The 24,831-nt window shown below is 33.8% G+C and overlaps 4 protein-coding genes and 1 non-coding gene across 6 annotated transcripts; 1 reads left to right on the forward strand and 4 right to left on the reverse strand.

Annotated features, from left to right (window-relative positions):
• Nucleotides 1-908: 908 nt before the first annotated feature.
• On the reverse strand, nt 909-7,351 carry LOC120259407 (translation initiation factor IF3-1, mitochondrial). The gene is made up of 8 exons (XM_039266999.1): nt 7,101-7,351; nt 6,923-7,019; nt 6,757-6,824; nt 5,784-5,882; nt 4,534-4,584; nt 2,768-2,836; nt 2,443-2,511; nt 909-2,308 (listed from the first exon to the last, which is right to left on the reverse strand). The coding sequence occupies exons 1-8, from the start codon at nt 7,347-7,349 to the stop codon at nt 1,184-1,186; spliced, it is 1,827 nt and encodes a 608-aa protein (XP_039122933.1). The 5' UTR covers nt 7,350-7,351; the 3' UTR covers nt 909-1,183.
• A 946-nt stretch (nt 7,352-8,297) lies between these two features.
• LOC120259250 lies at nt 8,298-8,943 on the reverse strand. Its single transcript, XM_039266825.1, has one exon. The coding sequence runs from the start codon at nt 8,865-8,867 to the stop codon at nt 8,475-8,477; it is 393 nt and encodes a 130-aa protein (XP_039122759.1). The 5' UTR covers nt 8,868-8,943; the 3' UTR covers nt 8,298-8,474.
• A 374-nt stretch (nt 8,944-9,317) lies between these two features.
• LOC120259224 (transcription factor 25) lies at nt 9,318-13,586 on the reverse strand. The gene is made up of 4 exons (XM_039266794.1): nt 13,394-13,586; nt 11,698-12,242; nt 10,170-11,081; nt 9,318-9,977 (listed from the first exon to the last, which is right to left on the reverse strand). The coding sequence occupies exons 1-4, from the start codon at nt 13,532-13,534 to the stop codon at nt 9,665-9,667; spliced, it is 1,911 nt and encodes a 636-aa protein (XP_039122728.1). The 5' UTR covers nt 13,535-13,586; the 3' UTR covers nt 9,318-9,664.
• A 951-nt stretch (nt 13,587-14,537) lies between these two features.
• TRNAT-UGU lies at nt 14,538-14,609 on the forward strand. The gene has a single exon. It is a non-coding gene; the product is annotated as a tRNA-Thr (tRNA).
• A 520-nt stretch (nt 14,610-15,129) lies between these two features.
• On the reverse strand, nt 15,130-24,384 carry LOC120258400. Of its 2 annotated transcripts, XM_039265786.1 has the most exons (8): nt 24,290-24,384; nt 22,701-22,888; nt 22,498-22,582; nt 22,301-22,410; nt 20,846-22,129; nt 16,726-16,763; nt 16,412-16,640; nt 15,130-15,374 (listed from the first exon to the last, which is right to left on the reverse strand). In XM_039265786.1, exons 2-7 carry the CDS (start codon nt 22,833-22,835, stop codon nt 16,442-16,444), a joined length of 1,851 nt encoding a protein of 616 aa, XP_039121720.1. In that variant the 5' UTR covers nt 22,836-22,888; nt 24,290-24,384; the 3' UTR covers nt 15,130-15,374; nt 16,412-16,441. The 2 variants fall into 2 exon arrangements, 1 of the variants encoding a protein (XP_039121720.1); XR_005535987.1 differs by lacking the exon at nt 15,130-15,374 and having other exon boundaries at nt 16,548-16,640; nt 20,741-22,129.
• Nucleotides 24,385-24,831: the final 447 nt, after the last annotated feature.

Here is a 24,831-nt window from a genome sequence, read left to right on the forward strand (position 1 = left end):
TTTCTTTAGCTTGAGAAAATTTTCATTAATTTTTACAATTAAATGATAAATAAGATGAGATAAAAAAAAATTATTGCAGATAACTTGCAAGGTTTTGAGTTGAGTGTTATTACTTATTAAGTCTAAAAATTAAAAATTAGGAAAAAGAAAAATAAAAAAAGAAAAAGGACAGTGTTGATATGATTGAATGCAGAGTTAGAAAGAAAGCCACTTTCTGTGAGATTAGATTGAATTAAAGATACAAAAAAGTTAGGGCACAGCATGAACATGTTCTGGCAGTACTTGTCTGCCCTAAGTTGGCAAAACTATACCATACCTTGTTAGTTCTGAGAATAAACTATGTTTACATAAATTATTTTTATTTTTATTTTAAAAAAAAATTGAACACACTATTAACAAACTTCCAAACCTACAGAGAATGAACTACTCACTATTGAGGTGGTGGGTGATAAATTATTTTAAAAAATATACATATAAATAATTTTTTAAAAAAATTTATTCAATCATGTGACAAAATATATTGCATGAGTCCTGAAACTATTCCCTAAAAAAATAAAAAAGAGAAGAAAAAAAATCATCTTTGAATTCAAAGACATCAAAAGAAGACAAAAAAGACAAATATAAATGGTCATGACCAACTTCCATGTGGAAACAATAAATGCATTAATTAAATAAGAAATAATGAGGTAGCTCAACAAGTGATAAACATATGGGTGCTACATAATAGTAATAATAAAATAATAATAATAATAATAATAATAATAATAATAATAATAATAATGATGATGATAATATTAAATTATAGCAGCAGATCATCCATAATGCTACAACAGCATCCAAGAGTGTATATAAATCACTGATTTCTAAAACCTCTGACTTTGAAAAATAAATTTAAAAAAAAAAGAAAAGAAAAAGAAAACATGCTTGTTATATTAGGCCCAAAAATTGCCTACAAGATCTCCATAGAAATTGTTAGAAATTGACAGTTTATTTGGATTTCAAAAATGGTACCTTTGTGAACCAAACAAGGTTCTGTGGCTGGTTGCAGAGGCTTTCCCTATTGATTAAATTCAAACTCATAACAAGTTATGGTATCTTGATAGTCTCAAAGATCTAACCTTGATCGACAGCCGAAATAGTTTGAATGATGGATTGATTCAGTAAAAACAGAGATTAATCGTCGTTAATTCCTTTGATCACTAGAACTGCTGAAAATTCCAAACCTCGGAGGTGATGGATTAGGATTATTTGCATCTTTGGTATTCCTTTGATCACTAGATGCGGCACGATTTGGCTCGCTAAATATTCCGAAGCTAGTTCTACCAGCATTGAAATTTCCGGGTTTATCTGCAGTAGCATCTGCCGGGTTCTTCTTCTCAGCAGAGGCAATGTTTGTGCCTGCACTAAAAATTCCATAGCTCCGCGGTGATGAGTTAGTTTCACCAAGCTTTCCCTGATTTTGAATGCCCTGATTAGCAGAAACCTTCTGACCGCTGAATATACCATAACTTGGTTTTGATGAATTGTTGGGCTCACTTACTGTTGCATCACTTGAACTAGCAGTTTTTGAAGACATGAATACTCCATAACGCGGAGATGGAATAACAGGATCGGTTGGGTTAGACTGTCTTTGCCTTGGATCAGATTGAACTTGGGGATTCCTCGGGCTAGGCTGTCTTTGCCTTGGATCAAATTGAACTTGTCCTTCGCTCGTGTTTCTGGGAGGTTGCTGTCTTCCCTGATTAAAGACGGGGTTTTCTGTACTGGCTCTTCTAGGTGTTGGTTTTACCTGATTGAACCTCCCATTGGGATCAGTCTGTCTAGCATACCTATTGGTTTCCACGACAGAAGGTTCTGTAGATCTATCTGCAGGACGGGGAGTGTTGGTGTTTTGATTAAAACCAGCAAGTTTACTGTTTCTAATGGAATTGGGATCAGTCATTCTGTTGAAATCCTTTTCTTTAAATCCAGATAAGCCAAGTTCCTTACTGAAGTTTCTGCTTGGTGAGCTTTCGGAGGTGTGAGGTACACTAGAGAAAGACTGGGCTTTGGCTTCAATCTGATCATTGAAGTCCTCAACCTCAATTGCTGAACTGTCATCAACTGTTTCCCATTCTTCTTCATCTTGGGATGAAGTATCATCCTGGCCCGATTGTTTGGTACTAGGAACTCCTTTACTTGCAGCTTCTAAAACCTCGCTGACTTTCTTTCCAGATTTCTTTGCTGCAAACTTAACATGCCTGACAATCACATAAGCTTTGCTTGCCTCAGCATGTGGACCACTCTCCACAATAGAGACATCTTCAATCTGTTTCATATAAAATGTTTGATGTTCTAAGGAACTGAAAAACTCAACTCACTAGAAATCTAACAAGCCATAGTGCTGTATTCATGAAAGTCAGCAATATAAAAAAAGGTGTGTAGATATTTAAAGATTGTTACCAGCGCTAAAACTTTTGATAGAATGTCTGGCAAACCTTCATTTTCTCTTCCAGCAGGCATAGCTGTACACTGTTTGATTGTATAAAAGGTGCAAATGCAATTAGTATTTTCCAACATAAGGAAATAATTTAGTAAGACAAAATAAGTCAGACCAGCTTTCTGGGAGAAAAATGACTGGGTGAAAAAGAAAGGTAGTTACTGCAGCTCATTACTCATAATTTACATAATCGAGAAATCAAGAAAGAGAGGTTCAATGAAAGGATGACAAGAAAGGCACTATGTGTAAACTGGCAAGTAGATGAGCCATAAAAGTCAGCTGCAGTACCTTCACCCTGTAACCACGCTCCATTAGTCTCGTGATTGTGTCTGCTTTCATTTTAAGGTCTTTTAAGTCCTGAAGGAAAAGCAAATGCAATAATTAAGAGCCAAATCTTTAACTGGAATGACAAGAAACAGAGGAATCATGTATGAGTCTTCATAACATGCAATTATCTGCATTATTTAAGAGTTTTCATCAGGACAGAAAACTAGGTGGTTATCAAGATTTTTATCAGAGTGAATTATTTAAAAGACCAGCACTTGGCAAAAGGATGGCATTAGCAGGATATCTGATTGACAGTTTAAAAAAAAAAATGTCTTAATTGCATTTTTACATTTATATTTAAAAAACTAAAGGTAAATCTATTGATGTGGAACAAGAACAACCATAATCAGCATATGTCCTTAATCTTTATTTCAGCAAGGCATGCTTCCAAATAGGCTAATATCATATGTATTGATGACACAGCCAAGATACACCACTTATGAATGCAAGTTGTCATTATAAGTAATTTGGTCCAAACAGAAGCCATACAATTATTTTGAAGTTTCATGCCACTTTTTATTTTTTCAATATACAAAAAACCAAGAAGAATAATATGCAATATTTCAATTTGCAATCAATAATGAGATTCACTATTTTCTAAGCTGTGTGATTGTTTATTCTTGAGTCATGTTGCCATTGCTAAATGTAAAAATACTAGTTTATGGTAATAAACAACTGAGCAAAGAGTATACTGTAATGACTACATAACTCACACAAAATCGAATTATTCATAAGCCAGATTTACTCAGCATTTACTATTCATCTACATATCACCTATTTCAGTATCAAGCTTATCAAAGATTTTGTCCTTGTCGTATAGTACATAAAGAAAGTAGTATAATCTTTCTTCTCAAGCTGAATTAATTAATCATAGACTGAAAAACAATTTGCAGATCATGCTTTCAGTCATCACAGAAACAGGAACTATGATGGCTTGTCCAAATTAAAAATAGAAGCTTTATAGGGAAGTTTGAGAGCTTCATGTCATCAGTAAAAATTTCCCAATGTTCCCCCAATTCATCACCTAATTATTCTCTTCTCTTGATCCAAGTCTTAATTCTTAAAGGCAAATAGAGCCTCATCATACAAATCAAACAATTTATAACTCACATAATTTTCCATTCACTTCAGAAAGAAACATTATTCTCCAATTCGACTGATATATTTCCCAACCAAACTCAGGTTTTAGTATAAAAATTCATCTTCAGCATTCTGAAGTTGGTGTTTGAAGCTTGCATTTAGCATATTCAAAGATCATTAATATACTATATGAACCTTTTATGATTTTATTTTCCTGTTGTATGGAGATGTCCCGTAGCTGCTTGACAAATCAGATGAAAGGAGCAAATAAAAACTTTCGAACCCAAAATAAACTAGATTCCGCAAGGATAATAGCGTAATCCCACTTCAGATTAGCAGGATACTAAAACAACCAATAAAACCCTTTCAATTCAACTGCCTAGAGAGAACCCAAAATGATCAGCTTGAGTTTTGTGTCTAAGATGAGAGATTAGTCCTGCACTTGGTATAACCTTTATCATTAACTACATAATTTGTCTGACCTCAATCAGCAGCACAAAGGCTTTCATCCATTGAACAATAGAAAAAGGACAACAAAGAAAGATACCTAAGTATATAAAGCAGGCTATTCTAATTAACTAAGACAAAAAAGGGTATCTTAAATCAAAATGATAGCCCAGAAAAAGTGCTATAGAAGCACAACTTACAGTTTTTGGTGTAAAGCGTATTTCTTTGTTCTCACCATTGCGCAAAGCAACCTGCATCATGGGCACCCAATCATGGAATATAAATGAGATAAGTGCTGCAAATCTTGGCAATTTTTTATGGAATTAGAAATTTTTGATATCAGATATAGTAAAGAAACAGGATTTAGACAAAGAAACAGGTTGACACTTTAATTATGAGCAATGATGAAAGTGATTACATTTCAAATATATATATATATATATATATATATGTATATGTGTATATTATTTCATATTGAAACAAGTTGTTCAGCTACGAACATTTAAATGTATAAGAATTTGCCCCCTAATTAAATATATGGTTTCTCAGTTGGTTTATAAAACGATTCTTGCCCTGAAGGCAGGATTATAGTCCTAGTCATGGTATAAAGAGTATCAGTGTCCAGTTTAGCAAATCATGACAAACTAATAAAACCATCATCTTCATTATAATCCAGGCTTTTGGATATTGGATAATGGATATTGATCACATCACTAAAGTGTTTCAGAGGAAGTGAATGGCATTTGTTATCAGTTATCATCAAGCATGGCTTAAAAACTAGTCAAACAGTCAACGAAGGCAATGGGCAAGTCAAGCCTTGCCATACAAACTCCATTATACAACCCCATAATAGAAAACAAGTCTAATTCTAAAATTTGGTATACATTTAAACTAGACTATGGGCAAAGTCAAGCCTTACCATACAGACTCCATTAATTACATCATCGTGATTGAAATCAAATTAAAAAGTTTTTTAATTCCATGGAGATCATTCTTAAGCCCCTTCAACATATATAAGTGGTGTGTGGTTCAATATTTTGAAACTTAAAATTGTCAGGAATCCCTGAGGACATAAAACACCTACTCTTTTGCAGAGCTGAATAAAGATATTGGCCAAATTATGCTAAACGCATGGGATCTAATTCATGTCCGGAATCATGGAAATCTTTTTTTTTTTTTAAATAATTATCTATTGGCCAAATCATCCCATCATTGATCAAATTAAATAATTAATAACTGTTGTTCCAATCCATCCTCACAGAATTCCGCAACCACAGTTTTATTCATTCTCAGACATAGCTTAAATGAATAGACACTGTCCAAATCCACTGGCGAGCATCTATTATTCACATGAAGTCACTACTATCTAAGAATTAATTGAATATATTCCCTGATATCAAGCTTTCTTTAAACCAAAATAAATAAATAAATAAAACAAAATAAAACTAACCTTGCTTTTGACACGTTCCTTTACTTTTACTTCTTGTCTGAACTTTTCCTTATAGAAATCCATGATCTTGCAAACAGGTGGATTTGCATGTCTTTGAACCTGCATTCCATGAACAGGCAAACTTTTCAGTGCAAAGCTTCTTGACACCAAATCATTCTTAAATTATGTAAATTCATGCGAAGAAAAAGCTTTCAACATTGATATTATGTTACACATTGGTTTTAAAATATCTCAAAAAAATTTTGAAAATGAAATCAGTTAAATACATGGCAAAAAAATAATTAAAAATCATTATTAGATGAATAAAGATCTTTTTTGAGTTATTAGGCACTAGTTTCCCATAGATACTATTATCTCATTTTCAAGCTTTGATATCATTTATGCACTTTAGCAAGCAATCAACAAGTATTATTCCTCTAGGATATCCACCAATATGTCCTGATGTTTTTGGTCCAATATGTCCTGATGTTATTTCGATTAAGTGTGGGTTTTCAACTAAGGTATTGCAAGAGGCCTGATCTTTGCTATGAGACAATTTGTAACAGTTCATTGTTGTCCATATAAGATAAGATGTTAGAGGCTGTTTGTCAAGTATATATATTTCCAGTCTTTTTCTAGAGAACTAGTGCACTTACTCAGCATGGAACCTCTTCTCTAACTATAGCAACATCAAGTTTCTTAATAATTTGTGGATTTTACAAATTTGTGGAACTAATAGAACTCTGGGATCAAGATCAAGCATGATAGACTTGAACATAATACATAAATTAAACAGGGATAAAGATTTACATAAACAATTACAAATAGATTTGAAGTTTAGCTTGATTAGTTTATACTACAAATCTTCAAACACAGTCGCATCATGCGCACCACCAATTTCACTAAGAAAGGATGTAATTATGAAATCAAGATGATAACAAAATAAGTTGAGAGAGATCATGAACAAGAACAACATATAAAAGAAATCAATAACCTCAACTAAGTCAAGATTGAGCTTTTTTGCACGATCAAGTGCCTCCAGCCTTGAGACAATACAATGCCCTACAAGCCAATCAAATTCAGTAAATGCAACTTTAACCTAAACAACCATACATCTTTACTAGCAAAAGAGCAACAGATACCAAAACTAGGGCCTTTACCTTCGTCACTGACAACCCGGACAAAAGGGGCAGTGATAGTGTCATTCAAGCGAGGCCCAGCCGAGGAATTCATACTAAATTTAGGTTTCGGCTTAGCCTACAATTCCATCAATTACAGCAAGCAATCACAATTAAAAATCCCCAAAAGAAAAAAATCACTGAAGGACTAGAAATCCACCTGAACGGGAGCAGCGAAGGATCGAACGGAAATGAAGCTGGATTCCAGGGCGGGTGATAAGCAGAGGGGTTTCTCCACGACACTCGATCGCCGCCGTCCACAAGCGCGGTTCAGCAGTGGAGCTCCGGCGAGATAGGAGAGGCATCTCGTTTGGTAGTGGTAGAGAGGATCGATGACAACCGGCCGGATCCGACGCCAAATCGCCATGCTTTTTTCCCACTCTATCGAGCGTAGAGAAGCAGCAGCCATGGACATGAGAGACCTTTCGCTTCATCTTCGTTTCCATTTTAAACTAAAAATTTAAAAATAATTATTATTATTATTATTACTAGACATTTTCCACATCTTCGCATCGGAGTTTTTATAATTTTTTTAAAGAGTTTTGAAGCAATATCATATATAAAATAACAAGTTTAATTATCTTACAAGTCTCTTTTTTATCCTTTTAATACTTTTAGGTACAATTAAATCCTCATATTTGATCAAATTGGGTCATTCTAGTCCACGGCAATATTTTTAAATATAATTAAATCCTTGTAATTTACACTTGCTCATCTATACTGCAGACTAGAATGATCCAACTCGACTATGATGACTTAATTGTACCTAAAAACATTACAAGAACTAAAACAGCAGAAAATACACAGTTACATAGACCTATATAATAATTAAACCAAAATAATATAATTAAACAAATACTAAATTATAATCTACTTTATATCTTAGATTTTAAAAATTTAGTCATATTTATTATATAAATAATTAAATATTATTAATGTTTTTAATTACTAATATTATAAATAATATAAATAAAAAATGTAAATTATACATCTATTTTAATAATATTTGTATAAATTATTATTATCATTACTAGATTATTATTATTATTATTATTATTGAATATTAATATTTAGTAATTATTTTTTTATTTTAATTTAATGTATTAAGGACAACAACCAAGAAAAAATAAAATTTATTAATATTATCGTAAAAAAATAATTTTGGCCAATTTTTTTTTAAAAAAAACACATTAATGTAATCCAAAAAAAGGTGGCTTTAAAGTCTACAAGTGGATGTTTAAATTGGAGCAAACTTTTTAATTTATCATTTTAATTTGGAATAATTTAAGTAAATATTAAATTAATTTTTCTTTTTATAAATTGAGAATTTTCCACATAATATGATCGCAACAACAGCTAAAGAGAAAAAAAAATTTTGAAATTTCATGATAAAAATACAATTTTGGGGGGAAAAAATTAAAATGTAATCTTAAATTCCATTGATAACTCCATCACGTTCATGTTTCAATCTCAAATTTAAAATTAAAAAAAAATCCCCAAAATTCCCAAATTGGAAACCCTAACCCTAAAAATCTCAAGGCCACTTGAGCTTATCAGCTCCGGCGACACGCACGCCGGCTTGCTGAACAGATAGAAAGAGGGAAGCGAGAGGGCGGCGATAGTGTGGAGGGCGGGAAAGCTCAAGGTCAAGATCAACCTCGACAACGTCTACACCAGCGCCGCGGAGACGGAGGCCGAGCTTCTCGCCGACGCGCGCAGCATCACGAGCATCCCAAATGCTACGAGATCTCGGAAACCGGCTGAAAAGACGCGCTCGATGTTGCTGTACAAACTCTTGCTCGCCGGAGGAGGCCATGGCGACGATGGCTCCCGTCCTCGGGATCATCACCTCAGCCGTGATTTTCCGGCATGTTAGCACCAGCCTCAGCATATGCGCCGTGGATTCCGCCGCCGATGACGCCGCCATGAGAGAGAGAGAGAGAGAGAGAGAGAGGAGAGATCGAAGGTTGGGGATGGTGATCGGGTCGCGGGAGTGTTCTGGAAGGGGAAATGTTATTAATATTTAATGCATAAATTAATTATTTTTTAAAAAAAATTAATAATTAATTAATATATCATTTGGTTGTAAATTAGAGAATTTAAAAATAATATTTAGGGAAAAAAATGCAGGAACCTGTTGAAAGCATGGAAATGAACAATTGATTTAATTAATAAATATATATAAAGTTTAATATTAATAAGCTTTTATCTCTATTTTAAAATATTTATTATAAGTGATGTTAATTATATTTAAAAAAAAGGAAGAATAACAACAGAATTTACAACTACTGAGAAATGTTATTCGAAATGTTATTCATCAGTAATAACTTTCACAAAATTTAATATAAATATAAACCTAGAACTAAGATTAACATTCCCAACTCCAGAGTAACAATCCCAGTTTTAAAATTAGTATTTGTATGATTTTTCATACAAACTATTCGTGATGAAATAGCATTGCTAGTTAATATAACCATAGCTGATGCCTTAATAATAACCTTACATATAAAACTACAGTATTGCCTGAACCCTGAGGCAGAATTGTTATATATATATATATATATATAAATCGCTTGACATAACTTAGGAACAAAGATTAAAAGAGGAAAAAAAAAAAGGAAAAAGAAAAAAAGAAGAGCTCCACAAGTTTGTCCATGGGTAGGCATTTTAATGTCAAAAGGAAGAAAGAAAAAATAGAGGAAAACTGATTAGTGAAGAATGTTTCTAATGAAGATCATCATTGAAATTCTGGTCACCATCATCTGGATATTCATGGTCTTCATGGTTTTCATGACCGAAATCAACCCATGGAAGCAATGATTCCAGGAACACAGCTACCGCATTGCGGCCAGCTACATCTCTTGGGGCAGGAGCTCTTTCAGGAGCAACTGCTTCACCATTACCATCGGGAATCTGATGATGATGATGATGATGATGATGATGCATCATGTGTGGAGCAACCATGAGGGGGCGCAATTCTTCAGGAGGAAGCGTTGGTACCACATCGGAAAAATCAGAGACGAGCAAATGTGAATATCTGCCATGAATAAGGATTCAGATGTTATTTGGAGCAGAGTTTGAGAAATTGCAGACTCAAACTGTTGGACATAAAAGATTGTAATGATAAGTAAAATCAGGTCAAATGGGTTCATAAAGAGCACAAAGGAGTCCATAATTTCAAGAAAATTTTTAAACAATTGAGAAGTCTTAGAAGATCAAAATGCCTTACTCATTTTTGTCTGATGAAAAAGCTTCTTGTCTGACGCATTGCCAGTCCCAGGCTTCACTGTTGTTTTGTTTCAGCATTTCAATCACCAGCAGGGCAGCCTCCTTTAACAGATTCTGCAGTTCTGGGAACCTCCACATAATATAATTCCGCTCCACGTAAATGTTAATAAGGTGATCTAGAGTAGGGCTGCCCGCCTTAGCTGATCCGAAGAATGAATGCTTGAGTATTTGGGTCCAAGCAGAGTCCTTCAGAGGTGCCTTGGCCACTAATTTCTGAAGAACCAATGGGTGAAGCATTAAGGCCTGCTTCATAAGATCACCAGAGGTGGCTTTCCCAGTTGATGAAGTTTCATTTCCAGGTGCCGCATCTTGTTCGATATAGTACCGACATATAGCAAGGGAATAAGAGAAGTTTGGAAACAGCCATATTGAGTTATCACTTTGATACTCCTCTGCAAACTGTTCTAACCATCTATACTCTTGTGCCCGCAAAGAAAAGTAATCAATACAAAACAGAGCTCCCTTTGGATCATCATGATCTAGGGCTAACAGAAGCTTACAGACCTCAAGAGCTGAACGATGACAGCCACGTCTATCCATGTTTTTCATGTGACTGAAAAGGGCTGAGAAAATTGGCTTATTTGTATCGTAGGTATATTTCAGCTGGCAATTACCCTGCAATGGGCTGAATAGTGGATGCCATGCACACTCCAATGCAAATAGGCACTTTGCAATGGCATCAGCAGATGATTGATGCTCTCCTGAATACTTGAAAAGTTCAGCAAAAGTCAATAGTGACTCAACATGATAAGGATAATGTGCTAAGACAGCAGCAATGGCATTGAGATCATTTATCTCCTTGGCAGCTTCAAATGCTTCTTGTGCATGTCTGTAAGAAGGGGAATGCACATACCTGCAGGAGAAATTAACTTAGCAGCAATAAAGGATGCCATATGCAACAATGACACATTAAACCAAGCCAAGATCAGAATATTAGAATGTAACAAGAGTTCAGCAAAAAAGTACTCATTTAGTCAAGCAAGTTCCATCATATCACGTTAAGAAAAAATAATCAAGCAAAAAGGGAACAACTTTCTAATAAGCAACATCAATTATCTAAAATAGCCAAAAATTCTATGAGCTCTTTTTTTATATGTAATAGTAAGCAAAAGAATTTGACACACAGAAAACAAGGATAATTATGCCACCTTTTGAATTTTTAGGTGTGAGTTGTTTGAGCTAAACCTCAACACTGGATATATCATATGCTAACATAAACCAGACCAAGCTGTCATATTCTAGCAGGAGCCAAAAGATGAACATGAAATTATTTGTTTCATTCTTATTTCTATGATCAACCACTGGGAATCTAAATCAGCCATACTCCTGTTCAACACAAACTGAGGTATTAAGCACACAATATAGCAATGTCAATCACAAAAGAGATAGAACTATATTTATTCAAGTTGAGAAACAATTGCATCCGTCATGCTGCCATCTATTGACAACTAGAAAAGAATGAAAGCTACCTGAAATAATGAAACCCTTCCTTTGTTTCCAGAAGTTCCATAGACATGGATCTATCCCACCAGGGCCAATAGCTTGATGGAGTTACAAGAATTGTCTTCCTTGGATTGTGCGCTACACGCCTCCCACCATGTACCTGCCTTGAACTACTGCCACTATGACTATTCTCAAAAGAACTGACAACTTTGGCACCAAATATTTTTCTTAATTCATTTTCAGCTTTTAAACGTTTGGGATCTACAGCAAGAATGGATGAAACACTATGCTTCTTAGGATTTGCCTCATCAAGTTCTTTCTGTATGGCTGTGGTATTTTGTTCTGTTTGTTGAATAGGAGCTTTATTGATGATGGATAGGTCTTCTAAAATTTGTTCAATCTTTTCGACATCAGATTTTGGCCTTGGCTTATCATCTTTACCTTTGTTCTTTTTTTTCTTGGTTTTTCGAATATTAGCTGCAACTACATTGGAAGAGTTCCTAGTCACATGTTCTGCTTGTTCAGCAGCATCTCCTTGGTTGTCTAAATCATCAGCTTCCTCCACATCCTCCTGCAAAAAAATTCACTGTCAACTACAAGTAATTCACAAAACAATGAGATACTGAATACTTCAAATAACAAAAGAAAAAAGGTAATAAAGATTTAACCAAACCTCACTATTCATTGTTAATTTCAAAAAACATGCACTATATTATCTCAGAAGAAAATATAAAGACAATTTGCTATCAATAAAATACCCAAAATTTATGCCAAAATTAAGAAACATAAGCTTTTATTTCTGATGGATGATTGAAAAGTCATACTGAAAACCCATGCTTATTTAGACCAAAATGGTGCCCTCTATATAAATTACAGAAATCAGGAGATAAATTGCAAAAAAAACTGGAACTAGACTTGCTAGAAGTGCTCTCCAGATAAATTAAAGAAATCAGGAGATGAATTGCGAAACAATGGAACTAGACTTGTTGGAAGCCATTATTAGATGCTATAACTAATGACAGTCCCAATCAGTAAAAACAGAAAAGGAGGGGAAGAAAGTGCCAACTAGAAACAAGTTTCAGCACCATATGCATCCTATCCTCCCACTCCTCTTTCACATCACATCTTCCCTCGCACTAAAATCATTTTATTTTCAGCTTTCAGATCAAAACAATCCAAAATTTCAACTTCAACCAATAAAGGGAATGAGACTCAGAATAGCTTAGTATATTATTTTGCCTTCCTTCAATCAAAGATTGGAGCATATGAAAAGAAATAGAGCAATCTCCTTCCACATTAAAGCAATAAGAACAAAAAACTAACCAGAAATGCAAAAGCCAGATAACACACCCATTCAAACATACAAATTAAATTAGAAGCATTATCATGGAAATTTAAATCCCACAAACTTAGAACTATCCCTCCAAGAATATCGATCAAAGCACAAAAAGAAAGGGAAACAAAATATATATATATATATATCTGATTTAAGGTTAAAAAAGTTATAATCACATCAAAAATCATACAAAAAAGACAATCTTTCCTACCTAGCAACACGTTCAAGACAAGAAATTCTAGTCGCTAACCATCAAATTCAAGAGCAAAAATCAAGGAATTGAAACAGAACAACAAAGAAAGCCAATAAAGATGACAACCACTATCATTATCAGCAAGAATCTCAAGCAATGACGATAAAAACCCTAATTCTCAAAGCACAGAGACCTGGTCACCGAGGAGATCGAAGAGGTTCCTTGAGGGAGCTCCACGCTTAGGGGAATCATCGAATTCCTCATCGAGCTCCTGGTCATGGAGCTGCTGCTCCTCTTGCTCCTTGAGAACCCTTCTCAGCAACCTTCCGGACATCTACTTCGTCTCTGGTGCTCCGAAAACTCGAAACTCGAAACTCGAACCTCGATCGATCGGAAAGCAAAGAGAGGAGGTAGCGGCTACTTATTATAGCTGCAGATTTAAACGGGTCGGATCTTTGTTCTCATTCTTAGATCCAAACCCGATATAGCATAATGGTTAAATTTAGTTGAGAAATTATAAATGAAAAGGTTTTATGGATTTATCTTTTATTTAATTTAATTATGGAAATAATTGCAGTAGATACGCCAGTGAGTTATGCTTAATTACTCGCTTATAAATCCTTTGAAGATGTGATATCCAAATACACTCTAAAAAAACATTAGCATTTATTTATTACTAGGCATTTTCCCCAGCTTCGTATCGGGAAATTTTAAAAATTTTGTGAGGAGTTTTGAAAACAATATCATATATAAAATAATATAATTAAATAACTCCTACAATATAAACTATTTTATACCTTGGATTTTCAAGGTTTTATGAAAATTTATTACATAAATAATTATATGTAATTAATATTTTTTAATTATTAATATCATAAGTTATATAAATAAAAACTTAAATGTTATTAAAAAGTAAAAATTATTCCTTTGAAATGCTCTCGAGTTAACTATACATCTACTTTAATAATATGTATAGATTATTTAATCAAGTTTGTATGTATATACTACAATTAAAAACAAAAATAAATTCTTTTCTTTATGTATCAATTTTATTAGAGGAACGTGGACAAATCATGGATAATTATTTATATTTTTATTTTATCTAAAAATATTTAAATAATAATATGATAAACTTTCTGGAGTATAAGAAAATGTTTGCATATAATCTAGGAGTTTGTTTTTGTTTCTCTTCATTCAACCGAACACTTTATTTCCTTCTAATTGTTATATATATTATAGTTGTAACACATTATTTGGGGAAAAATTAGTTGTAATTTGGAGGGGGCAAATATAAAGAATTAGTCAAATATTAAAATTTTAAGATGCTAACAAAACAAGCCCCTATAGCTCAGTGGTAGAGCGTCAGTCTTGTAAACTGAAGGTCCGTAGTTCGATCCTGCGTGGGGGCATATTTTATTAGTTTTGTAGGGCTCGGCTTTCTTGCTTTTTTTTTCCATTACATGACATTTAATTAAATGATATATAAAATCCCCTCAACACGGTAAAAAAATAAATAAATAAAATTTGGGACCCAGAGTCAAAATTCATCCAACTTCAAATACCAACAAATCAAAATCATATCAATTATAATAATATTTATCAAATTTGGAAATAAAATCTTACCACCCAATTTGGAGGACAAGAAGAACATCAATCCTGTTTTGAAAACACAAATCTTGTGGGCACTAAATACTGTAATAAACCTGTTTCAAACCATCAGCACTTTGAAGACAAATCATTCTCTTAAATAAAAACTAAAAGAAAGTAACACATGTAAGAACATCACACAAACCTATTTTGCAAAAGTTTTCATGATCTCTGACGAATATTAAATGAAATTTAAGTGTGTTAATTCTGCTGATTTCATGATAAATTCAGTGTATCACGTCCACATGCAAACATGAATGAAAAGTTTCTATTTTTTTTTTCCCCCTCTTAACCAATGGAGAATGAAGAATTATGACATTTATAATACCCAAAACATACATTCCACCCTTTCAGTCAGCTTCAACAAGGGGAAGGGCAATGTTGAGTGTGCTTGTACAAATTGCCTCTGCTTCTGCTGTGAAATAATTATAGTCTCCGGTAAGAGTAACTCATCTTCAGTTTTTTTTTTCTTTTTTTCCTTTTTAATTATTTTCGCAAATGTAAGTAATAAGCTTTGACTAATTGCACTGCACATCAAGGAAATAAGAGTCAGAATATGAATATGGTAAATCAAGAGCATATTGAAGATAGAAGAATCAATGGAATACAAGAAAAAATTAACAGATAAAAAACTGAGAACTGAAGAATCAAAGAAAATCTCAGGTATATTAGAGAATCTATATTTAAAGGAAATATCATAGAACTACAAATTGAAACAACCTTGAATCTACAAGAGAGGGGACAAGGTTGACAGTGTAAGATAAAGGTATATGGCAGGAGACCTAAATATTACTATCAGTTGGTAGAAACATTAGTGATTATGAAACAAAAGTTTCTGCGACACTGTCTTATACTATTATCCTGGAGTGAATTTCACATGCATGGGTTAGGAATTAGATCAAGGAAAACCAAATTATTACACAATAATGTATATAGGTATGAAAAGTAGATGCAAAATGCAAAATAGCAAACTGCATCTCATGAACTCTTGCATGGATCCAGCAGTGCCCTTCAATGTCCATGTTGTTAAGTCTCACATACTCATCTGAAGAACCAAGAAATTCTTTGCTACTAAACAATCTAAAGAAAAAATATTGAGTTTATAGAAAATTCTTACTTTAGGTGTTTAAGCACATGCTTAACTACACATTCAAGGCCAACAGCTAGTTTTTAGTCCCACCCATTTTCAAACATGTAAGTATGTGCTTGCAAATGGTCCACGCTCAGTTATTTGTTTTTTAGATGGGCAAACAAAACTTCTTAGTGTTCATACATTTGGACGTAGACAAGGGGGGCTACGTGTCAATAACTACATGGTTATCAAAATATAAGTTATCACCCAAATCATAGGCTTTGTACAATTTTTAACAATCATTGGCATCATTTTTGTCAGGGCACTTAAGAAATGAAAGGTCTGTATCTCATAAGCATAATGCAGCAATTTACAACAATGGGGTCATTTAAGTTCAGTTCAATTCCAGCATAGCCAATTGATAACAAATATAAGCCAAAAGCAATCAACTGAATAAAAACCACAAGTACACGTGAGATCAGAAGATATTACCTCTCAGTGGTCAGAAACAGAATCATCAGATTAAACCTTAGACACAAGTCTTGAAGATCTCCTGGGAAGAACTGAATCACATATAGTTTCTGTGCTTCTTAAATTCATAACAGCGCCACTCTTACTTTCACCATTAGAGTGTTGTTTCTTACTCTGGAATTCCTCTGTTGTCTTTGAACTGTGAGGTTTCTTGCCATTCTCAACTACGAAGCCAGGAAATTGTGAGCATCTGCATAATCAAGTAACAAAGTTTATGTCAGTATGAATTTGTTAAAATCAATATAGCAATAAACTTTAGCTAAAGCAGAGATTACTCCGAGCTCTCTTTTTCCCTCCCCTCAATGCTCCTATCCTGCATACACAAAAAATAATTCAATTTAAATCCATGTTTCAATTTTATTGACATTTGATACTCAAAATTATTGATGTTTACACAGCTAAAGTTATCATTTGGTGCTCTTACTTGGTGGCCTCTTTGACCATCAAAAGCAATGTTCCATGTGAAAATTTTCATAAGCAGACTAACATCAAAAGGATCACATTTTGCAGTCCAAGTGTAGTAGCTTTGACCTTTGCATGTCCACAAATCATAATGGAAGATCAATGACCACAACCAAATTCATATTTCTAAAAACTAAATGCACAGAAATAGAGAGAACGCAAACATAGCATGTCATCCTAGCCATATTTACCACATTGCATACCCAATGAGGCCCTCAAGGTCACAATGTTTCCAGGGGAGATATAAACAAAGTGTTGAAAAAGAAATAGGATTTGAGAGTGCAAGATTGTAATTTTGAGAAAGACGAACAGGGGTGTTCTCATAATGTTCCTAGACATTTGGCAAGTAAACTGCAATTCATCAAAGGTCTGTCACTCGAAACTAGTGTTCCTAGTCTGCTCTAAGCTGATACTATTATATAAGGTTATAACTGGGAACAAACTATAATATCCATAAGTTCTGTTGTTGGCCCAAACTCAAAAATAGAGCTATGATTTGGGCAATGAGAGTCCTTGAGTTTCAGAGGCGTGTCCACACATATGGGCAACATAAGTTGAGAACTCAGGAAAAAGCACAACAAACAAAGGGTTTTATTAGATCCTTCAAGAAAAATGCATGAGAAATGAATCTATAGTCTCTTATTGGTGATGAGTTTGGCATATAAGCTCAAACAACATGGACATTGAAGGGCATTGCTGGATCCATGCACGAGTGCGAATGGCATGTGCTTAACTACTAAGCAAGCCACTTATATGGACATTGAAGTGCATTGCTGGATCCATGCTCAACTACTAAGCAAGTTACTTATATGGTACATATGATGTAAGCTTTCACATATGTATAGGGTTTGGCAGCGTCACACAAACAGACGGACAAATAAGTATGTACCCATATATTGCCACGTATCTCGATTCTAAAATTTAGCTGTAGCAAACACTTGGGTAGAGTATAGCCGCATGATAGAATAGTGTGGGCAAGACAACGTAAAGAGGGATGAAACAAAAAAAAAGAATCTTGTCTATGTATCTATATTTGGTAAAACGCCGCCAATAAACCACAAAAAAAAAAGTACACCATGCCAAATGTCAAAAATGCCATTACTATGTGAGATAATTTCCAAAATATTAATGCTAGAAACCTAATATATAATATATGATTTTAATTTATTCAGTATCTTAAGGCATTAATGTTTATTGTAAAGATACAATTATCCAGTATTAAATTATTTTAATCAAAGTATTAATCACTAACATCCAAAAATAAATTGCAAACTAGTTTGGAAGTGTTTTATAACAAAGTAAACTTCTAATAACCAAAATATTCTGTGTGTGTATGCATGTGTGTCTATATGTATATATACTAACACATTTTTTTTCATATATACCATTTAAAAAAGTTGTAATTGTTACCATATTTCGATAAAAATATGCATATCAATGCAAGGGCATATATGTAATTACAAATGTATCAAGGGATATATTTGTGATTGCAAATTTCACAAGCATTTATAAAAATGAGATTAAATAAACTATCTTAATGCGAAATAAGCTTTATAAGGGGTATAAATTAAAATTTAGATATATTCTCATAGAAAGAAAGAAAGAAAAAAATGGGTTAAATGGATAAAAACAAAGGTTCACCCAGAGTGTAACAAATTTATCCCATGGGAGGGCATTGGATAAGGATTAATGTTATCTTTTGGTCCTATATGATGGGTGACAGCATGAACTGTGCAACAAATGCATCACAAATTTTTTTTTGCATTTTATTGTACACATAACCTTAGCAACAAACACGTTACAAAAATCTTTATATTGCATTGCCCATGTCCATTTTCTTTCACAACAAGTGTCCATATATAAGTCGCACAACAACTATGTAAATATCTAACAAATCGTACTAATGTGGCAAAATCTATAATCCAAATGCTGTAACCCGATCCATCCTCCATTTTGAAATTGAAATATATGGTCATAAGATCTAAACTAAAAAAAAATCTTAGTCTTATATTTCATTGTAACCCCATCATTCCACCATGGCATTAAAAAGGATAAACTCCTTATCCTAACTGACTCTCTCAATCAACACATTTAGACATAAGCCTCTTGATATGGTCTCTAACCAAATTTGTTGGGTTGATCCTCCATAATCCTACCTTTTCGAGATGATTGACACAGCTTTAGCGCTGAAGCCAACGGCTTAATTGTTACAACTTTACAATTTTCTTGGCTTCTTCATCTCCTCAACAAGCTACATATCTTTAATTCTACTACTCCAGTTATTTGCCGCAATACTCTCACGGAATTACATTTCTGGTAACTCTTATATACGGATAATGATAAACATAAAGGCTAGGCCTCTCCTTGTGTTTTTTTTTATAGACAAGCAACCACTTGAAACAACTTTGATCCAGATGTATGATCGTCATTTTTACAAATAGATTGTTTCTGATCAATGATATCCTTCAAATTTTTTTAGCTCATGTGATACGTATTTAGTACCCATAGTCACAAGTGGGTACTTGTACGTTTTTAAAAATATTTTAATATTGCAATGTGTGTATATATATAAGCTAAAATCTAATTGCCATTCTAAATTTTTTATAAATTAGTAATTAGGATTTCTACATGAGTATACACATGTAACAGGTAATTTGTAAAAAAATTAAAAACTATCTTAGCTAATAATTATATACTTTTTCTCTAAAAAAATAATTATTTAGTAATTATATACTTTTTAAGGGAGGGCAATTACATGGAGAAAGAAGTTAATACCATGAGAACTAAGCCATTGATCAAATCTCCGCTGCCTCCATATATCTTATGACTATGAACAGTTGTGATTTCGTATCATTCTCAAATGAGGTAGAAAATAAGAAATTGGATCTTTAAGTGAATTATCCAAGGCATTACTTGATTTAAATACCTTTATCTCATATAGTTTTCTAGGCCATCACAAAGACAATCACAACCTTAAAAATAGGATGAAGCTAAAGCAGACCGAATCCCTTCATTAACTAATTCAGATTTCTTAGAAGAGATTCATCTCTCTTTGATAGATATTGGAGACCTTAATAAAGCCTAACTATAAATAAAATTGATAAAGGTAGGACTTATTGATAAAATCCACTTAGAATAGGATTAAAAAATATATATAAATAAATAAAAACGGCACTACATTTAGTACATGTATAAATATGAAATTATGGAACTACCTTTGACACCTAAATTCATGAAATTATATAATTTTAATTCTTAGAGGACTTCTAGCCCTAATCCATGTCAAGTAAAAGGGTAGACCATATTCTACATCACAAACTAGCACAGAAATTTTCATTATTTTCCAAATCTCCATACCATCTTCAAATGACAAATTTCAAAAGGAATCATCTAAAATTTTTAAGTTACTTTGACTATCTGCAGAATGTTCCATACCCATATCCTGAGAATCGAAAGTGATGCTTCAAACATAAGTCCATGAACAAGTAGAGTAAGAAAGGAATGTAGAAAGTCATATCCTTAACATATTTTAAGGGCTATTGCAAAGGAGGTGTGCAGATGACTTAGAAGACTCAAAACTTTGGCATTTACACCTTCAGGTGACAAGCGGTTGATTATATGAACATGGGAGTGAAGTGAAGTAACAATCACCTAAAATTTAGTAAAACCAGTGTTACTCAATCAATAACTAATGACATAGTGAAACAATAACCATAAAGAAAAATAATTTTGTTGAAACAAGAATAGTTCCATTATTCATCAAATTGCAGACCAGAAGAAGATCTAGAAGGTCAATTAAAAAAAAATGCATAAAAGTTGATCTCAAACCTAATTTAAAGAGAAGCTGCATCAAGCATAGCATCACAATTTGTGTCCCTTGAACAGCTATCCAACCATGGTATATTGTTCCAAGTTAGAGGAAAGGACTCATACCAATTCATCATCCACAGCTGACACTGGAACCTCAGTAGCAGAAGGTCCAAGACTACAACATGGATGGCCGTTGAGCATATTGTCAGATGACCCAACATCTGATTGAGCATCAGTCATCGGAAGGTCTAATAATGGTTGATTAATCTGACAACAATCTGATTCTGACGAACTCTTGTTAGAGTCTAAAGCTTCAGACAGTCCTCCTGCTCGAACTCCATCAGCAGATACCTGAGATCCTCCACCACTATGTTTCAGATTGCCAGAGGAAGACACATCAAGGTTATCTTGAAGTGCATTGCACTTTGATGGACTCTGTTTCTCACAAACAGCAACTACTTCCTTATCTAGACGATTAACTTTTGCATTATCAGAACCAACACTAAGAATGTTCACCTTCTTGTGCTCCACGGCATTCGAGATTTTTCTACCATCAGGATTCAAAATATCTGTCATTTCAGCAGGTTTAACAGAAGCATCAATCACTGATTTATTGCTCTTCAGCATGCTACAGGCTACCTCCATAGATTCCTGAAGCATCAGATCTTTGTCCCTTGCACAAGATGGAATGCTAACTGACACATTGTTGAGGATATCAGAATGAGTTGTACATGAAGCACCAACCATTTGATTGCCTGCTAAACATCCTGAGGTTATGATGGTTATATCTGTCAGATAGGCTTCAGCATGGCAGTTCTCACTAACAACAGAACTCGAGGAAGAATTGGTGCATCCATTATTTTTCTCCGCCGCACCACTCTGACAGTCCTTCCCCACCTTACCTGAGGAATCTTTCATAGGGTCCTCTGCATCTAACAAATCCCTTATATGATCACCCAAAGTCATGGATTTGCAATGCTGAGATTCCTGGTAGATGCAAACATCATTCTTCAAGCGGCCAACCCAATCAGATAGGCTTGAGTTTAAATCAACATGGAGGTTAATACCCTCATCAGATGTCATGAAGAATTCAAAGGAAGGAGCAGCTTTTGTGGGAACCACAGATGCCACAAATCCACTGTCTTTGGAGAAATCAGAAACTCTTTTACGCTTACAGGAAACTGGTGCTGAGTTACTAGTTTTGTCATTGGCGCAATCAACCATTATGGCTTTCTGAGGTTCATTTCTGTTCCAATCACAGCACTCAATAGCAGGTTGAATAATTCCAGTGATATCTTGGACATTGGTGGCAATTGAAGGCAATAAACAAGCAGAGCTACTATAGTTTTCTGCTCTTTCATTTCTGGAAGGGCATGGATGGACGAAATGTGGGTTGCAATTAAATACCTAAATCAGTACATACAAAATAATGTGACATAAGGAAACAACAACCACCTGAAAACTTCATATTATGCATATAAACAACAAGAATAGACATGCAAATGCAATCGGTTACCACATTACATATGTCCATGTTCAAGAAAAAGTATAAACAATGGATAGAGATGCAACTAAAACCTTTTGTGAATTTTGAGTTTCCAGGCCACCATTCCTGTCAATCTGAATGCCAACTGATGAGTGCCGCCAATCATTGGACTCCGGATAAGCACTCTGGCTCTCAATCACCCCTAAAGCATTTATATAAAGGATTTCGTTCATGAGGTTGTGCTGTGTTTTCTACAACTTGCATCTCACAAATAGATGTCAAAACAAACCTTTGGTATTTTTTATTGGAATGTTGTTTTTTCCTTTGTTATTGCTTGCCTGGTCCTTTGAGAGTTTCGAGCTGCCATTTTTCCTCTTAACAGAATATAGAGTCAAGTTTAGACATTTTGTTCAGTAGAGAATGGCATGAAATCAAGAAAATGAACTGCTCCTTGCCAGTAAGTAGGTTACAATAAACAGCAGATGAGTTTACCTTAAAATGTGAAACCAGAGATTTTGCTAATTGTACATGACTTCTATTTGCAGGAAGATTAGACCCCTTGCATAGACCTTGAAGCTCTTTCCGTGAGAGGTTTAGATAAAACTCCAAACTTTCTTGGCGGCCCATTAATTCATTTCTAAACAGACTGAAAGCCTGCCTCCGTAAACATCCACATTAATCTGCTTCAATATTGCACAACAGATGAACATATAACAACAAATAAGGTATCGTAAACAATAAAAGAAAGGAAGCACTATAGCATTTAAAGAGCGAAAGTTGTACGTTAGAAATGAATGCAAAGATTATATTATAAACATAAAATTGCTGATCAAAGTGGCGCATTATATTTTCAATAAATGTAATAAACAAAAGATGATGAAAGAATATTTGAAGAAGTCATTCCATTGGATCAACTTGTCAAGAAAGAATTGTGTTTGCATACAAGATAACAAGCCCTCCAAAAATCTAAATCTCTCCCGAAACCACAGTAATGGGGCTGTTGTGCATTGGATGACCTTTCGTCCAATCAGAACTCTCAAGGAAAAACGACAACAAAGATAATAAGACAATGTTCAAAACATACCATTTTGATAGAGAAGAAGCAAGAACAACAAGTGAGGAAGGGAGCTGAGAATTGACAAAATTGAAAGTTTGAAAAGCAAGAAATCAAAGAAGACCAAATTCCATTATATCATTAATAAACAACAGATTGGTATGAAGGCCTTGGTTTATCATCTCAAACATCCAACTTGTCATTTCCATTGTGAGTTCCCTTCCAACCCCATCAACAACAAAACAATACGACAAAATCATATCAAACAACTCAAAATACCAAATCAAACAACGAAAATAACTCAATATCACTAAAAAGCATCATTTACCAAACATGGTTTGGCGTTCACGGTTCATATAGCGCAAAATCAGCACAAAAACCTGTAATAATCATGCAATATTGGCACAACATTCAACATAAAAAATGAACTTCAATGCACCAATTCCGAGAATTAAAATTGAATTGGATGATTAAACAAAAAAAAAACATCTAAAATCAATGAAAAACAAAGAAAATCCACATCCAGGGTCGTCCAATTACTAATTAACCTAGCACTCAATCAGCACAAAGATCGAGTAATAATCATACCAACATCGCCACAGAATTCATTATCCACAACGAACTTCAATGCAACATTCCCAAGAATTGAAATCGAATTATATAATTATACCAAAAAAAATAATATAAATCGAAAAAAAAAAATCCATAGAAATCCACATCCAGTGTCATCAGATTACTAAATTAACCTAGCACGAAACCAGCACAAAAATCCAGTAACAATCATGCCAATACTGTTACAAAATACAACATAAAAGATGCAAAATTTTCCAGAATTTAACCTCGATTCTGATCATTCAACAAAAAGAAAAAGACCTAAAATACACGGAAAAATACGAAGAAAAACACATCCAGTGCAATCGAATCACTAAATTAACCTAGAAACGAGACTGCAAGAATCACAAACAATTCCAGCAGGGTTTCAAATCAATCGCGAATCACGGAAATCGAAATACAGAGAGATTCAAACCTCCGAAGTCCTGGATCGGCGCCGCCGATGAGCGAGAGCGAGCGCGAGAGCGAGAGAGAGAGAGAGAGAGAAATGGGCCAAGCTTTAGAACAAGAGTGCTTAGTATTCCGACAAAAGGCTGCTGACGTGTCAGAAGGATATTGGATGGATTGGATCGTACGCACCGTGACATCCTAAGATTAAATTTGAGAAAATTTTTATTTTTTTATTAATTAGAATTTAGAATATTATTTTTTAGAAATATGTTTATGTATTATTTTTATTTAAATAATTATATATTTGAAGATAAATAATCTAAATAGTATTTTATTTTTCAAGGCTTTTATTTTTTAAAAAATTACGATTTGATCCCGAGCTTACATGTTGTGACAAGTTTGATATGCTGAAAATGCCTATATTATATGAACTTTTTAGTTTTTTTTTATAAACTTATCAATTCCGGTAAAAAATAAATTTTTTTTTTTCCTTATTTTTGATGAATTGATGTTTATTAATTAATTTTTTTCTTATAAGATTATCAGCAGCCTTTACTTAAATCAACA

Source organism: Dioscorea cayenensis, chromosome 4 (assembly GCF_009730915.1).
Source record: "Dioscorea cayenensis subsp. rotundata cultivar TDr96_F1 chromosome 4, TDr96_F1_v2_PseudoChromosome.rev07_lg8_w22 25.fasta, whole genome shotgun sequence".
Classification (NCBI taxonomy): Eukaryota; Viridiplantae; Streptophyta; class Magnoliopsida; order Dioscoreales; family Dioscoreaceae; genus Dioscorea; species Dioscorea cayenensis.